This window comes from Cyprinus carpio, chromosome B7 (assembly GCF_018340385.1).
Source record: "Cyprinus carpio isolate SPL01 chromosome B7, ASM1834038v1, whole genome shotgun sequence".
Lineage (NCBI taxonomy): Eukaryota > Metazoa > Chordata > Actinopteri > Cypriniformes > Cyprinidae > Cyprinus > Cyprinus carpio.
This window is the reverse complement of record NC_056603.1, coordinates 32,193,373-32,209,869: the sequence shown is the minus strand read 5'-3', so window position 1 is coordinate 32,209,869 and position 16,497 is coordinate 32,193,373. Positions and strand designations below refer to the sequence as shown.

Sequence of the window (16,497 nt, the reverse complement as noted above, 5' to 3'; positions counted from 1 at the left end):
TGGACACTTTCTGTTTCTGAATGAAGTGTGGAGTTGTTCAGTTGGAAAACGAGTTTTTATAATTAATTTAAATCCGCAATTATATGTGAACAGCACAAGACTGTAACTAATAACGTCTCTCACATGATATAATGTATGAGCTATGGATGAGCAGAATGAGTAATGAGCTTGTAATATAAGTCAGTGCAGTGCGGCCTTTAGAGGATGTAACTTACATGATACAAGTCGAGTCTGTGAACGCGCTCCTGATCTCATAAATCCCACTGAAGAGTGCTAATTCATCATACTACGAGCTGTATCAGACGAGTGCATGGAGTTTCCTCTTTCTAATTAAACATAAAGTGGTTAATAGGGTCTTAAACAGATCCTGCTGTCTCTGGATACTGTGCTTTTATAGCTGCTAAAGGTCTTTAGTCTGGTCAGTTGTCTTTAAATGCACAGTATTTCACATCTTCCGGTACTGATAGATGGTGCTTTTTGCCTTTTTATGCTACAACGTTTTAAATCATTATACAGCTTAGAAAGCTATAGCTAAGATAACTATTAATAAGAAAATATAAAAATGAAAAAAATTGGAGATTACATGACAAAATATGCAGTGTTGTTTTATTATTTAATTAACTATTCAATATTTGTAATGATATATAAATTACATTTTAAATTATTTTTAATCATATATATATATATATATATATATACATATATATATATATATATATATATATATATAATAAATGTATAATAATAATTTGTTATATTCATAGTTTATATTACATAAATGTGGGTTTTTTATTTACTGCATCAGACACCTTGAGATCTTACCGCTGCTATGATACTATTTAATACAGTGCTATAAACAGTCATGCCTGCTCAGCCGGCTGCCAGAGAACCAGAGGAGGAGATGGAGACAGAGGCCGACCCGGAGGTTCCTCAAACTAACGGTGAGGTGGAGGAAGAGCGAGAGGGAGGAGATGCAGAGGAGACAATGGAGGAGAGCGGAGAGGAGCGGGACAGCGACCTTGAGGAGAGTGAACCAGAGGAGGAAGAGGAGGAAGAGGAAGAAAGTTCAGGTCTGCTGATTGAATGTTGCATAATTATGCTGAATGTTGTATCTGTTTTATTGCATATATCTGCTGTCAAATGGGTTGCATTGCATTTTGTTTTTATTTTTTTTTTTTTTTTTTTTGCATGACTATTGTCAATTTGACAAATCCTGCCAAATCTTGTAACTTGACTGCATAGTGCTTTTGAATAGCACCCAGTGAAAGTGAAGTGTGGCCAAGTATGGTGACCCATACTCGGAATTTGTGTTCTGCATTTAACCCATTCAGTGACTGCCCCCAAATAGCCAAAATTGATCATATAGTGATGTGAAGTATAGGAGTGTGAAGACTGACTGGAATTGCTAGGAAAAGAGAATGAACAGAAAGAACAATATTGAATGAGAGTGAATTTTCTCTTTTTTAGAAATGGATGATGAAGATTGTGAGAGAAGACGATTACAGTGCCTAGATGAAATGTCTGACCTGGAAAAACAGTTCCTGGAGTTAAAAGACAAGTGAGAATGCGTCTTTCTGATTGGTTAAGGTTGGGTGGCATTTTTTTTTTTTTTTTTTTTTGACCAATAGGAACAGGGCCATCATCTGGGTTGGATGGCCACCAATAAAAATAGTATATTCTATAGTGTATTGTTCTGACAAATTCTAGAGCTCTATAGATGATTTCCTCTTTAATTTCAGGCTTTTTCAAGAACGTCTGAACCAGGTTAAAATGAAGCTGGACGAGGTTTTGACAGGAAAGGCAGGAGAGTACAGAGAACCATTGGCAACACTGCAGCAGAACCTACAGCAGAGAACACAAGTTGCAGGTGACACACATCAAGACTCATATATCTGCTTTATGATATCGCTCTTACAAATGAATCGCAGGTCTCAGGTCAACTGTTAATTCTCCTCCTGTAGGTGTGTACAGAGAACTTTGTCTGCAAGTGGTCAGACACAAACATGAATGTGAAGTGCAAGGGGCCAGACAACATCTAGAGGTAACACGGCTCAGCTGACCCACATATTTAGATGCAGCATCCTTTCAAAAAGCAACTTCTGTGTTACCATGGTATTAAATTATGTGCCATATTTACATGGTACTCCAGGGTATCTCAGAAAGTTCATGGTACAAAAAAGTTATGAAATTGGAACCATGCTTAAAAACCTTGTTAATACCATAGTACTATTGTATGGTTCAACAAACTTACATACCTAGTAGTAATTAAACATTTAAATATGCAGGTTCATACACAAACATGCACATACCACATTTATCATAATCTAGAAGTGTCACAAAAAACACACCACAGTGAAAAAGCACTGCTGTAAATAAATACTTACATGTCAGTTGTGTTTTTTTTGTTTGTTTGTCTGTTGACATTGCAATGATGATCATGAATCATATCAAGTCAGTGTATATAATCAGTTGCTTGTTTCTCTAGAGTGAGAGGACACTCTTATTTGATGCCATGAAAACAGAACTGCTGGAGAAGATCCACAGACTGGAGGAGGACAAACAGAGTGACATCACCTCAGGTACCATACAAACAAACAAACACACACACACACACACACACACACACACAAACACACACATACTTGTTTATATGCATTGTGGGGGCCACCTGTCAGAATTGCTACATAGTGGGGACCACCCTTTCCTATGATCCTACAGACCTAAAAAAAATAATTTGACAAAAACTAAAATGCCTGTTTAAAAGTATCACTTCAGATTACAAATATTTCACTACAAAAGTTTTAAACCTGACACAGTGGTCACTTGTGGGGACATTTCAGGTATTGGGTATATCTGGGGACCGGCAAACACACAACCAGTTTTCGGTCATTGTGGGGACTGGACTCACACACCCGACACCAGTTTTCGGTCATTGTGGGGACTGGACTCACACACTCGACACCAGTTTTCGGTCATTGTGGGGACTGGACTCACACACCCGACACCAGTTTTCGGTCATTGTGGGGTCTGGACTCACACACCCGACACCAGTTTTCGGTCATTGTGGGGACTGGACTCACACACCCGACACCAGTTTTCGGTCATTGTGGGGACTGGACTCACACACCCGACACCAGTTTTCGGTCATTGTGGGGACTGGACTCACACACACCCGACACCAGTTTTCGGTCATTGTGGGGACTGGACTCACACACTCGGACACCAGTTTTCGGTCATTGTGGGGACTGGACTCACACACCCGACACCAGTTTTCGGTCATTGTGGGGTCTGGACTCACACACTCGACACCAGTTTTCGGTCATTGTGGGGTCTGGACTCACACACTCGACACCAGTTTTCGGTCATTGTGGGGACTGGACTCACACACTCGACACCAGTTTTCGGTCATTGTGGGGACTGGACTCACACACCCGACACCAGTTTTCGGTCATTGTGGGGACTGGACTCACACACCCGACACCAGTTTTCCGGTCATTGTGGGGACTGGACTCACACACCCGACACCAGTTTTCGGTCATTGTGGGGACTGGACTCACACACCTGACACCAGTTTTCGGTCATTGTGGGGACTGGACTCACACACCCGACACCAGTTTTCGGTCATTGTGGGGACTGGACTCACTCACCCGACACCAGTTTTCGGTCATTGTGGGGACTGGACTCACACACCCGACACCAGTTTTCGGTCATTGTGGGGACTGGACTCACACACCCGACACCAGTTTTCGGTCATTGTGGGGACTGGACTCACACACCCGACACCAGTTTTCGGTCATTGTGGGGACTGGACTCACACACCCGACACCAGTTTTCGGTCATTGTGGGGACTGGACTCACACACCCAGTTTTCGACACACAGACACCAGTTTTCGGTCATTGTGGGGACTGGACTCACACACCCGACACCAGTTTTCGGTCATTGTGGGGACTGGACTCACACACCCGACACCAGTTTTCGGTCATTGTGGGGACAGGACTCACACACCCGACACCAGTTTTCGGTCATTGTGGGGACTGGACTCACACACCCGACACCAGTTTTCGGTCATTGTGGGGGGACTGGACTCACACACCCGACACCAGTTTTCGGTCATTGTGGGGACTTGACTCACACACCCGACACCAGTTTTCGGTCATTGTGGGGGACTGGACTCACACACCCGACACCAGTTTTCGGTCATTGTGGGGACTGGACTCACACACCCGACACCAGTTTTCGGTCATTGTGGGGACTGGACTCACACACCCGACACCAGTTTTCGGTCATTGTGGGGTCTGGACTCACACACCCGACACCAGTTTTCGGTCATTGTGGGGACTGGACTCACACACCCGACACCAGTTTTCATTGTGGGGACGGTCATTGTGGGGACTGGACTCACACACTCGACACCAGTTTTCGGTCATTGTGGGGTCTGGACTTACACACCCGACACCAGTTTTCGGTCATTGTGGGGACTGGACTCACACACCCGACACCAGTTTTCGGTCATTGTGGGGACTGGACTCACACACACCCGACACCAGTTTTCGGTCATTGTGGGGACTGGACTCACACACACGACACCAGTTTTCGGTCATTGTGGGGACTGGACTCACACACTCGACACCAGTTTTCGGTCATTGTGGGGACTGGACTCACACACTTTTCACTTGTATTAAGTTATCACAAAGAAGTAAACAGACCTCAACACATTTTAAATGTGCATTTTTAAAAGCAGTTTATACTGTTTATGCAATATACTGTGAATAGGAGCTCCAAACAAAAAAATGCTATAGTTTTGTGTGTTCTACATGTTCTATTTAATACAGATGTTCAACATTTGACAAACAAGTGATCTAAATAGTTTCTCAAAACTCAATACATTAGTAGGTCAGCAAGTCAATTAACGCTTGCATAAACTCTTTCATGCCTGTGTTCAAAGATAACACTCATTTGTGTAAAAAGAAAAACTAAAATTCATAAACTCTTCATGACACATTCTGAACAGTTTCTTAAAACTTAGCACCAATAAGTACAACAAACAACTTCAGTGTGACTCTTGAACGCCTGTGTAAACATTCATTTACATGAAATAACTGAGGATGGAAATGCAGTAAGACTCACCAATTACTTGTCTCTGAAGATCAACCTCAAATCAGCCATACAGTTCATGTTGAACTACTAACAAATCATTACATCAAGAAGGATCATATGAAACAAGCAAGACAACATATAATAAACTATAACTGAATTCACAAATTTATAAAGACCCTTGAACCATGTGGCCTAAACACAACAACATTGTTTGTGTTTAAATTAACTTTTTATTTGCAGAGCAGAGATATGCCCCTGGTTTCACAGTCAAGGCATCATTTTTAATGTAAAACAAAAGCTGTACACTCTCTATTTTTAAGAGCTAGTGGTTCAGTCTCTATACACCCCCCAGTTTCCGGTTCTGGATTAATTTGTTCAGCATGTATTTCCTGTTTGCTCCATGGTATCTTCTTCTGTAAAAATTAAATAAATAAATCAAGCACATATCTTGCCATTTGAAAACGAGCACAAGCAGCAGTTTTACAGCTTCAGAACTGCACTGTCATTCTGCATTATTTGTTCAAATGCAACATTTAAGTCAATGCCATCTTGGTTGCTGTCAAAGGGTCATAATAATATATAAAACTGCTTGTTTTCCTGAAGTCCCACTGTTCAGCAGTGACAGCAGCTGGTAAAGTTACAGCAGTAACATGAGTCAAACCCTCTGGGTTTGGTGGGGGGTAATTGAGAATGAATGGGGAAAAGTCACGTAAGAGGAGGTAATGCCTCCATCGCAATATGATTGGATATGGCTACGATCGGCTAAAACTGGTTCTCGCGATAAATCATTCTACAACCACAAATCAGTCTAAAAGAAAAAATAATGGGTGTTAATGGAAAGACTAGTTAATAAGTAAATAAACCCCATTGAGAAATCACCACTTTGTGTCAAAAATCAAACTTTAGATGGCTTGAAAACATGATCTGACCAGTAGGGGTGTTAACTATTGATGCACCGATATGAAAATTTTGGCCGATAACGATAACCGATAATTCCTTAAATATGAAAGCCAATAACTGATATGTTGGCCGATAAATCTAAATCCACATTTTTACATAATTTTTAAGAGACTGATTACCAAAAAAGTCTCACCATTAAAAGGCATTAAACACTTCAACATAAATCAAACATAAAGCAGCCAATATTTATTTATTTTACAAATAAATAAAATAATGCTTAAATAATGGAAACAAATTACTGGACAACATTACTTAGTGTAGAAAAACTAAATAACAAAATCATGCCATGGACTGTTCAATATTCAATATTCAAGACTTAAATTAATATAATACAGTATTTTAAAGGACATTAATAACAAAAAGACTACAGCCAGAGATATTGTCAAAAGCAATAAATATTGTCATTATTAAGAGTATATTTGTCAGTTTCAGTTAATGTAAGCCTATTACATTCTGGCTATTATTACTAGGTTACTTTTATTATTAAATGAATATTGCAATTAATTTGCTTCACAATAATTTCATAGCACATCACTGCATAACTGACACGCAGTGACTCACAGACTGTGAGGAAAATAAATGTATTTTAAAACAGGTTTATTATAGCCTACAATGAATGATAAGCCTATAGCCTAAATAAAATTGTTACACTTCAGTAACACTTTATCAATGAAACAAAAGAGCACCTTTATTTTATGCACCGACTTTCAAAAACAACCTGTTCAACACAAATAATGTTTCTTCTCATTGTTTTCACTATGTTCGGGCCACAAGAGAAACATTAAAGAAATAAATTAAAACAGTTATATAAACCACATATTAGGAGATTCGTGTCTCGTCATCTCTGAGAGAATACGCGCTGTTAATGGGTCGTCAGATGCAGAAAGCACCATCAGTTTTTACTTTCACTATCATGGTGAAAGACATTCACCGGCATAAGTTTGACTTGCACAAAGTTTGCACGTTGCTTGTATGATATCCACTGGCTCGCCTTCACAGTTTAAAACAGATGTAGACTATTTCCAATATTGTAATGCACCCGCGCTACAACCCGGATAGTCAGATGTGTCGTGGACATGCTCTTGGCTCTTCCTGTAACAACGTGCTGAAACACGGCAAATAAACCCAAATAATTTACAACTTTTTTATTACGGTAATATTCTCTTTATAATATTATGTTTATGACATTCCCAATTATAGTTATTAATGCTGTGCATTGCTGTTCAAGCCACGTGTGCTGAAGCTGAAGAGCTGAATGAACACCGGTAAACCAAAGTGCTGCCAGCTTATTTAACACAGGGAAACACATCATATATTCAGATATTTATACAACATAAATATAATATTACAACTTACATACATACAAAAAGACCAAATACACACATGAACTCGAACTAAGTGATTTGCTAATCAGAATGTGTAACTTCTGTTGTGGATGCGCTCTTGGCTCTTCCCGCAACAACGCGCTGAAACACGGAAACCAAACCAAACAAATTCATAACGTTTTATTATAATAGTGTTCTCATTATAATGTTATATATATGACAATCTCAATCATAGTTATTAATGTTGTAAGCTGCTGTTTGAGCTGCGTGCGCTGAGCAAAAGATGATCACCAGCAAACTGAAGCGCTCTATTAACCCTCTATAAGCTATAGCTTAACCAAACGCATTCTATATGAGAAAAATCTGATTTATATGCATACAATAAACAATATTACAATATACGGTTGCACAAAAGACTGTAAATGCACAAGTGAATTTAACTGTTCTAGTAGTGTGGATCCGTTGTGGATGCGCTCTTCCTTAACAACGCGCTAAAACACGGGCGAACAAAGATCCCGTAACATTATTTTACAGTAGCTAATAATCTCATTATAATATGACAGACTTGCCCTGAACATGTTGCAGTTCACTGTATTTTCCTTTTCTAAGTGTTTCCAATGATATTTCAAGTAATTAAAAACCATCATGGTGAACAGATATCGACCAAATACTCTTATCGGTTTGATAACGATAACAGAAAAATTAACATTTATCGGCTGATACCGATATGGTGGCCGATATATTGTGCATCCCTAGTGTTAACGGTACACAAACATGACCGTTCAGTTCGTCCCTCGGTTTTGACCACGCTTCGGTATGATTTCGGTTCAGCAGGGGGAAGACTAAACAAAAATATTTTTTCATTTAATTAAAAAAAAAAAAAAAAATCTGTGGTTTACTGAACAAGTTGCTCTCTTTAAAAATTTTCAATCATAATTAAAATTCTTAGGAACATAAATCTGCCTCAGCTTATGCTTTAAACTACTGAGGGCCCTTTTATACTTTACTAAAAGGTTACAATTAACAACAGAACTTTAATTTAATTACTATATTTTTTAATGTAATAATTAGGGCTGCATGTTAAATCACATGTGATAGTCATGCGTGTCTCGTCAGTAAAGCCGGTTCTGTGATTAGTAGTAAATCTCCATCAGCTGCTTTCAGACGGAGCAGCATTTACTACACAGAGCCGTAGATCACTGACAAGCTACGCAATATCACATTCATAAATAAATCACAGATGAACCGCATTCGATGCAGTTCTGGCACTGATGGACAAACAGCTGAAGCACAAATACAAACAGCGGCACATCACATAAACCTAGGCTCCCGTTCCTGGAAAACAAAGTTTTTCATTTGTGTACTTTTAATAAATATTGTATTTGTCCTACTGTTTATTTATTCTTATTTACCAGTTTTATATTTGCTAAAGTTTTTTTATTTATCAAGGAATTTTATTTTTGTACTAAGTATTTTTTCTGTTTGTCTGAGGGCTGCTTCCCTTTTTTTTTTTGCGTTATTACTATTAGTCGTATGTAATGATTGCTTTCAGCTTTGGCATTCGTTTTAAAATATTGGGTTAGTCATTAAAATAGTCGACTAAAGAAAAAAACTAGCTTCAAGGTTCACATTTAATTCAGTGAGTTTTTTTCTTCAAGATCTATTTAACTGTCTACTGCAGTCAAACAGGAAAAGTAGCACAAAACAGTAAACTAGAATCAAATCTAATCATACAAGAAATTGAAATTTGATTCAAAATTGTGAATCATTTTTTAATCAAATCGTGACCGAATCGATCTGATTCCCGTAGTATTGAGCTGAACTGCCCTCACACACTGTTGTCCTTGTATACATTAGTAATTCAATTTCAAAAACAAAATAAATAGCATGTAATATAAATATTGTAAAAATTATGTATGTGTATATACTCAACTGGGAAAGAAATATAATAATATAACATTTGTGCTATGACAACTAAATACAGAAACTAGCATCACAGGGGGTAAGACAGCCTCTTATTTATTCTTTAAAAGAGCACCCCAAATAAATTACCTCTTATAACATTCTTATTAATATTTATATTTTTAAACTTAAATAACTAAATTGTTATTGTTTTAAAAACTTTGTAACTATAAATACAAACTCGTTCTAACACTATGTTTTGGCAATTTAGCTGAATAACTGCTGACAGACAAAGCTGAATCTAAGTAAAAGAGAATCATCTGAAAGTTATTTTTGAATTATAGCATTACATTTAAGCCTAAATTCTGTGCCAATTCTGGGGGGTCAAGATTGTGACAAGATTATATCAACCTCAAATGTGTTTTGACAATCTCACAAATGTTTATATTCAGATGAAATGATAAAATTATTGTAGGCATTAATTCAATGTGCTGAGATGAGATTGAGCTGTCTATAATTAGGGCTCCGATCACAGAAAGCAGTTTCTGCCGATACCCATCTTTTTAAAGCCTTCTTTTTACCATGTAGAATTATTTATAGTGATGATCCAATCAAGATTTTTAGAAATTTATTCATGGCCTGAATTTCATTTCTGAAAATGATTTCCTCTCTTAGGTGACTCTTGTGATAGGATTTTTTTGTTTTGTTTTTTCATTTTAGGGGTGGAGGGGACATTTTTTCAAAAATATATATTTATCTCACCTTAATGTTTGATCATGCACTGTATATTTGTTTTTAAAATCATGTAGTTGTTGCACAATAGTTTACACAGCACAAGCCTGATTGTGTGAGCTGTATGTGAGGTTCACACATACTCCGTCTGCAGTGTGTATGTAGTCCATGTGTGGTACAGAAGCAGCATGGACTGTGCTTTCACACAGGAGTCTGCTCCTGATCCATGTTTACCACAAACACAGCATTTATCCATTATTTTGATTTAAATCCAAACATTGTTACTTAAAATGCTTTTTCAACATTGTGATTGTTTTTTAAACAGGACAGTAATACAATCTTTCTTCAATTTTTCAATGCTTTTTACTTTTGCATTTACTTTTAGATTTATATATTAAGTTGCTAAAGCAAAACATTTAAACTACTTTTCTTACATTATCACAAACATTCTAAATTAAAACTTTCCATTGACCGAAACAGTCAGCTCTACTGCCTTTTCTTTTGCATTTAAATCTTTATTACAAGCAATCCTGCGGTTCATAAAGAACTTTAAAATCATTGCTGTGTTTATATAAAAGTGCTATTTTCCTTTAAACCTAGCCAAAAAACCATAGCCTATGTGTTGGTTGTGAAACACAGTAGACTTTAATTATATGCATTTATGGTGTAATTACTACATTTTTGAGTCAATTCATCATAATAACCACAAAAAACAATGTTACTACAATAAATCACCTCCAGCACAGCAACAAAAAATAGACTCGGTGCGGAAACAATCTCTGCACTGCTGCAGATGCACCGCTCCTAAACGCACTGCCAGACCGCAACCGTGTGTGCAGTGAACGCTTTAATCCATTAACATGAGCGAGGAAAAATATGCACTACCTACGCACTGCAAACGGAGTAATGTGAACCTGCCATTATGTGTGTGCGCTGCAAGTGTGCATGAGCGCACAGTCTTCAGGAAAGCACTAAATGGTTTAAACACTGGCAAGAATAAAAAAAACAACAACTTAATTTATAAACTTTAGTGACGATGCAACACAGCCTCGATAGTGCAGACAATTCCTGCGTGGACTGTGCAGCGTGCAGTTCTCTTACAGAGCAGACTCGATGTGATTTAAAGCCATTTGCATTTTGAGAGAGAAAGATAGCGCGAGGTGATTCACTCACATTGTTTGTGAAATTATGTCTCAGAAACTTTTTCAAATTGCTTTATCAGTTATTTAATAAAGAAATATGAATTGTACCTCACTCTAAGGCATTCTAATTATTTCCCCCGTGCCGGACAGAGACGGAGACGGTGCTGCTGCATGTCGAGCCAAACAGCTTGATCATCAGCTTGAGATCGGTTTTATGAGATCTGCCTTTTTAGAGACCGCCGATCAATCATCCCAAAGCGATTATCGGCCGATTGTGCTCGGCAGCCGATCGGAGCACCCCTATCTATAATCACGAAAATTAAGGTCAGTGTGGAGGGTCATCTTACCCTACATGTGTTATGAACATAAGCTTGTACATATGTACTTGCCAGTCAACCATAATTAAGAAATTATCTCAAAAAAAAAAAAAAAAAGCTCATACATTCCTTTCTTTCTTTTGAACGCTGTGTCTGCTGGAAGTGTCCCGTCATCTTCACATATAGTGTGCTGTGCTGAGGATGATTTAGTGGACTCTGAAAGCAGAAATAAAACCAGTCTGATCATTGACAAATCTCTGCATAAAGCTGACTAACTATTCATCTTTTTTTTTTTTTTCCCCAAGTGCTGTTTTTAGTGAAGCCTTTCAGCTAATGGAGGATAAAGCATGATGGTTTAGAAAGACTGTATATTCCAGATAAACTACATACATTACTACTTACATCATTTCGAAGGTCTTTTAATGGAGAATTAAACTTTAACATTTATATATATTTTACAGAATATTGTTAATTTTGTCCAGAAGAAGTGTAAATTACCAAACTGAAGTTGTGTAGCTCTGACAGGTCCAGAGCAGTTCTCCACCGCTGTCATAACTTCATCACTCACACATCAAGACTATAATAAAAATAATACAAATGTTCATTATAAACCAGTGCTTATAGAGCGGGTCCCCACAAGGCTAAACCGTACAGTGTGTGTGTATTCAGTACAAAGAGTTTCATTAACACTCTACAGGACCCCACAACGTCACACCAGAAACAGTGTGTGTGTGCTGCCTGACCTCAAGACTTAACATTATTATTATTATTATTATTATTAATAATAATAATAATAATAATAATAATAATAACATAACAATAAACCCTGCTTGACCTCAAGACTTAAAAATAACATTAATAATAATAATAATAATAAATAATAATAACAACAACAAACAATAAAACCAGATTGACCTTGAATTAAATAATAATAATAATAATAATAACATAATAATAATAAACCCTTGTTTGACCTCAAGACTTAAAATAACATTAATAATAATAATAATAATAATAATAATAATAATCACAAACGGCTGTTGGACCTAAAAGTGAAACGACTAACCGTAATAACTGCTAATAATAATAATATACAAATGTTTGGTTGACCCAGTGCTTATAGAGCGGGTAAGTTTCCATAAAATAACTAATAAAATACAAGTGTGTGTGTTTTCATTACTGAATACTAATAATAATAAAATAACAATAATAATAATAAACTAATAATAATAAAAAAAATGACCTCAAGACTTAAAAAAACATTAATAATAATAATAACAACAATAATAAACCATAATAATAATAATAATACTTAATAATAATAATAATAAATAACAAACAACAACAACAACAAAACCCTGTTTGACTGTAAGGCTTAAAATAAAATTAATAATAATAATAATAATAATAATAATAATAATAATAATAATATTATAAAAAGGCTGTTGGACTTTAAAAATGAAGCTAACTAACTGCTATAATAAAGGATAATACAAATGTTCATTATAAAACCAGTGCTTATAGAGCGGGTCCCCACAAGCGGTAAACCGTACAGTGTGTGTGTATTCAGTACAAAGAGTTTCATTAACACTCTACAGGACCCCACAACGTCACACCAGAAACAGTGTGTGGTGTGCTGCCTGACCTCAAGACTTAACATTATATAGTTATAATAATAATGGTTAATAATAATAATAATAATAATAATAATAATCATAAAATAATACAGGTACAACAACAACAACAACAAAAAAATGAGGGTTTTACCTTACTTAAAATAATAACATTATTATTATAATAATAATAATTAAGAATAAACCCTTATTTGACCCCAAGACTTAAAATTATTATCATTAATAATAATAATAATATATAATAATAATTTGTAATATTGTTATTACAACAACAACAACAACAAACTTGACCCGTCCAAGCAGTTTTTTTGTAAATAATAATAATGAAAATTTTTTTTTCAAAATCTTAATATAATAATAACAATAATAATAATAATTATTAATGATAATATTATAATAATAATAATAATAATAATAATTAAAAGGCTGTTGGACTTTAAAAGTGAAACTAACTAACTGCTATAATAAAAATAATACAAATGTTCATTATAAACCAGTGCTTATAGAGCGGGCCCCACAAGGCTAAACCGTATTCAGTGTGTGACGTATTCAGGTACAAAGAGTTTCATTAACACTCTACAGGACCCCACAACGTCACACTGAAACAGTGTGTGTTGTGCTGCCTGACCTCATCTTAACACTGGTTTATTAACAATTGTATTATAATTTATTTATAGCAGTTAGTTAGTTTCACTTTTAAAGTCCAAACAACAACAATTATTATTATTATTATTATTATTTTTATTTTTTTTTCAGCCTTACAGTCAAACAGGTTGTTGTTATTATTAACTTAAATTATAATTATTATTAATGTTATTTTAAGTCTTGGGGTCAAACAAGGGTTTATTATTGTTATTATTATTATTATTAATGTTATTTTAAGTCTTGGGGTCAAACAAGGGTTTATTATTGTTATTATTATTATTAATGTTATTTTAAGTCAAGGTCAAACAAGGGTTTATTAATAATAACAACAACAATAAAACCCTGTTTGACTGTAAGGCTGAAAAAAAAATAAAAATAATAATAATAATAATAATAATAAAAAGGCTGTTGGACTTTAAGAGTGAAACTAAATAACTGCTATAATAAAAATAATACAAATGTTCATTATAAACCAGTGCTTATAGAGCGGGTCCCCACAAGGCTAAACCGTACAGTGTGTGTGTATTCAGTACAAAGAGTTTCATTAACACTCTACAGGACCCCACAACGTCACACCAGAAACAGTGTGTGTGTGCTGCCTGACCTCAAGACTTAACATTAATAATAATAATAATAATAATAATAATAATAATAATAATAATAATAATAACAAAACCCTGCTTGACCTCAAGACAAAAAAAAAAATAAAAAAAATAATAATAATAATAATAATAATAATAATAATAATAATAATAATAATAATAATAAAACCCTGTTTGACCTTGACTTAAAATAACATTAATAATAATAATAATAATAATAATAATAATAATAATAATAATAATATTAACAATAAAACCCTGTTTGACTGTAAGACTGAAAATAAAATAATAAAAAAACACTGCTTGGCCTCAAGACTTAAAATAACATTAATAATAATAACAATAAAAACAAATACAATGATGATGATAATAATAATAATAGCAATGATGAAAAATAAAATAATAATAATAATAATAATAATAATAATAATAATAATAAATTATAATAATCTGAAAATAAAATAAAATAATAAAACCCCTTTTTTTACTTTAAGACTGAAACTAACTGAAGGCTATGATAAAGATGAAGGAAATATTAGTTATAAACCAGTGCTTATAGAACTGTACAGTGTGTCTGCATCAGAAACTGCACTCTTCAGGCCAATTTATACTTCTGCGTCGAGTGTACGTCGTAGGCGACGCCGTCGTGAGCATTTATACTTCTGCGTATGTCTGTTTTGCTCTGCAGTTACACCGCCGAAACGCTAGTTGATGCGAGCGGGTTCCACTGTGTTTACATTCCTCGATCCTCGCGGGCTTCTACGAACAATGGCTTCGAATTCGCTGCCATCTGGCAGTCTTTGTAATCTCCCGAAGAGGAGTCATACAGATGGCTGTATTTCCTCACTTCTTCAATTAATCGCTCGGTCACTTGGTCCATTTCCATGTTGGCTCTTCACTGAATTTCGGAATTTAAAAATGGCGGGCGGTCCAGAGTGCAGAAGATCATTCCGGAAATGCGTAGGAGGAAACGTGATACTATCAAGCCGATCAATCACAGATCTTGCAGTCCGCGTCGTCACGGCGCGTAGTTACATTTTTGAGGAGGTGCGCGTCAGGATACGGCGAAGGGTACGACGTATGGTACACGTCAATGCGTATGCTACGCCGTACCTACTACGCGCACCCGACGCAGAAGTATAAATTGGCCTTTCTACTGTATCTTACAGGAAGTGAAGTGTGAAAGAGGAAGCAGGAGGATCAGGAAAGGTCCACGAGCGTGACAACACTATATGTACAAGTACAGGATCTTTAGGTCCCTTCAGAAAATAGTCCAAGTGTTAAAGAATCTGCATCTCACATCTGTAAACATGACAAAAGCAGTCAAACCTTTCTCTGAAGCCAGACACTTGCTCCGCAGTCGTGTGTCATTTCTTCTTCAGGAATAATGTCCCTCGCTGCCAAAGACCACAGTCTTCTTCATGATGCAGCTTCTGCTGAAAGAGATCATCATTCACCAGCAGGCCAAGAGTGAAGCAACTACATCAATCCTTATATAATAATAATAATAATAACATATTACATTTAAATAATGTTTTGCCTTACAATTAAGCCAAAAGGTATAAACTATGACATGAATACAAAGACAATGATTAAAATGTCTACATGTAAATGTTAAAAACCTCCCAGCACTTCTCAAAATCAAATCAAAAGTCAAAGAATACAGTCTTATAAACCTAAATATAATATAAAATATAATATAATAGTCATTTATAAATACTGCTTTCACAAATAAAAATGTGTAACTGCTAAAACGTTTAAGAGCTTAGGATAACTACAAAAGAATAGGTATGATTACTTTTGAGGTATGTGTTAGGTTTAATTTACATTTAGTTACAGTTTATTTAATCTTATTAATCTCAACTCAAACTATTTTAAGAATCAGTATTTTAATATTTTATTTATCCCTGATAATTTATTTATTTATTCATTCATTTAAGATTTATATGACCTTGGATCGCACTCTTATGAAAAACAACCATGGTATTATTATAATATAACTATAAAACACGTCAAATTGATTATCATTTGAAAATATGTTTTTAAAAATAGTTAAATGAATGTAAAACAATGGTACATCTGTAGTAACTGTGAATGTCCTAAAGTACCATAGTAAATCCACGGTAACCTACCTTTATAT

General features: G+C 35.4%; 1 protein-coding gene and 1 long non-coding RNA gene across 8 annotated transcripts in view; one reads left to right on the top strand and one right to left on the bottom strand.

Annotated features, from left to right (window-relative positions):
• Nucleotides 1-16,497, top strand: part of LOC109111509 (breast cancer metastasis-suppressor 1 homolog) — a 72,552-nt gene that overhangs the window by 397 nt on the left and 55,658 nt on the right. For all 3 annotated transcript variants that reach the window (XR_006155232.1, XM_042728346.1, XM_042728345.1), the window contains exons 2-6: nucleotides 849-1,070; nucleotides 1,468-1,558; nucleotides 1,740-1,867; nucleotides 1,962-2,041; nucleotides 2,486-2,579. Coding sequence is in view for 2 of the 3 variants with exons in the window: in XM_042728346.1 (XP_042584280.1) it covers nucleotides 863-1,070; nucleotides 1,468-1,558; nucleotides 1,740-1,867; nucleotides 1,962-2,041; nucleotides 2,486-2,579 (601 nt within the window). In the remaining variant the exon portion in view is untranslated. The remainder of the gene's footprint in view (nucleotides 1-848; nucleotides 1,071-1,467; nucleotides 1,559-1,739; nucleotides 1,868-1,961; nucleotides 2,042-2,485; nucleotides 2,580-16,497) is intronic.
• The window catches only part of LOC109071893, a 60,255-nt gene continuing 48,287 nt past the window's right edge, over nucleotides 4,530-16,497 (bottom strand). For 2 of the 5 annotated variants that reach the window (XR_006155234.1, XR_006155233.1), the window contains exons 4-6: nucleotides 11,975-12,053; nucleotides 11,602-11,692; nucleotides 4,530-5,511 (exon numbers count right to left, since the gene is read on the bottom strand). This is a non-coding gene — a long non-coding RNA (uncharacterized LOC109071893). Of the gene's footprint in view, nucleotides 5,512-6,593; nucleotides 7,525-7,824; nucleotides 7,875-11,601; nucleotides 11,693-11,974; nucleotides 12,054-16,497 lie in introns of those variants that run through there. The other 3 variants (XR_006155237.1, XR_006155236.1, XR_006155235.1) reach the window with 3 other exon arrangements.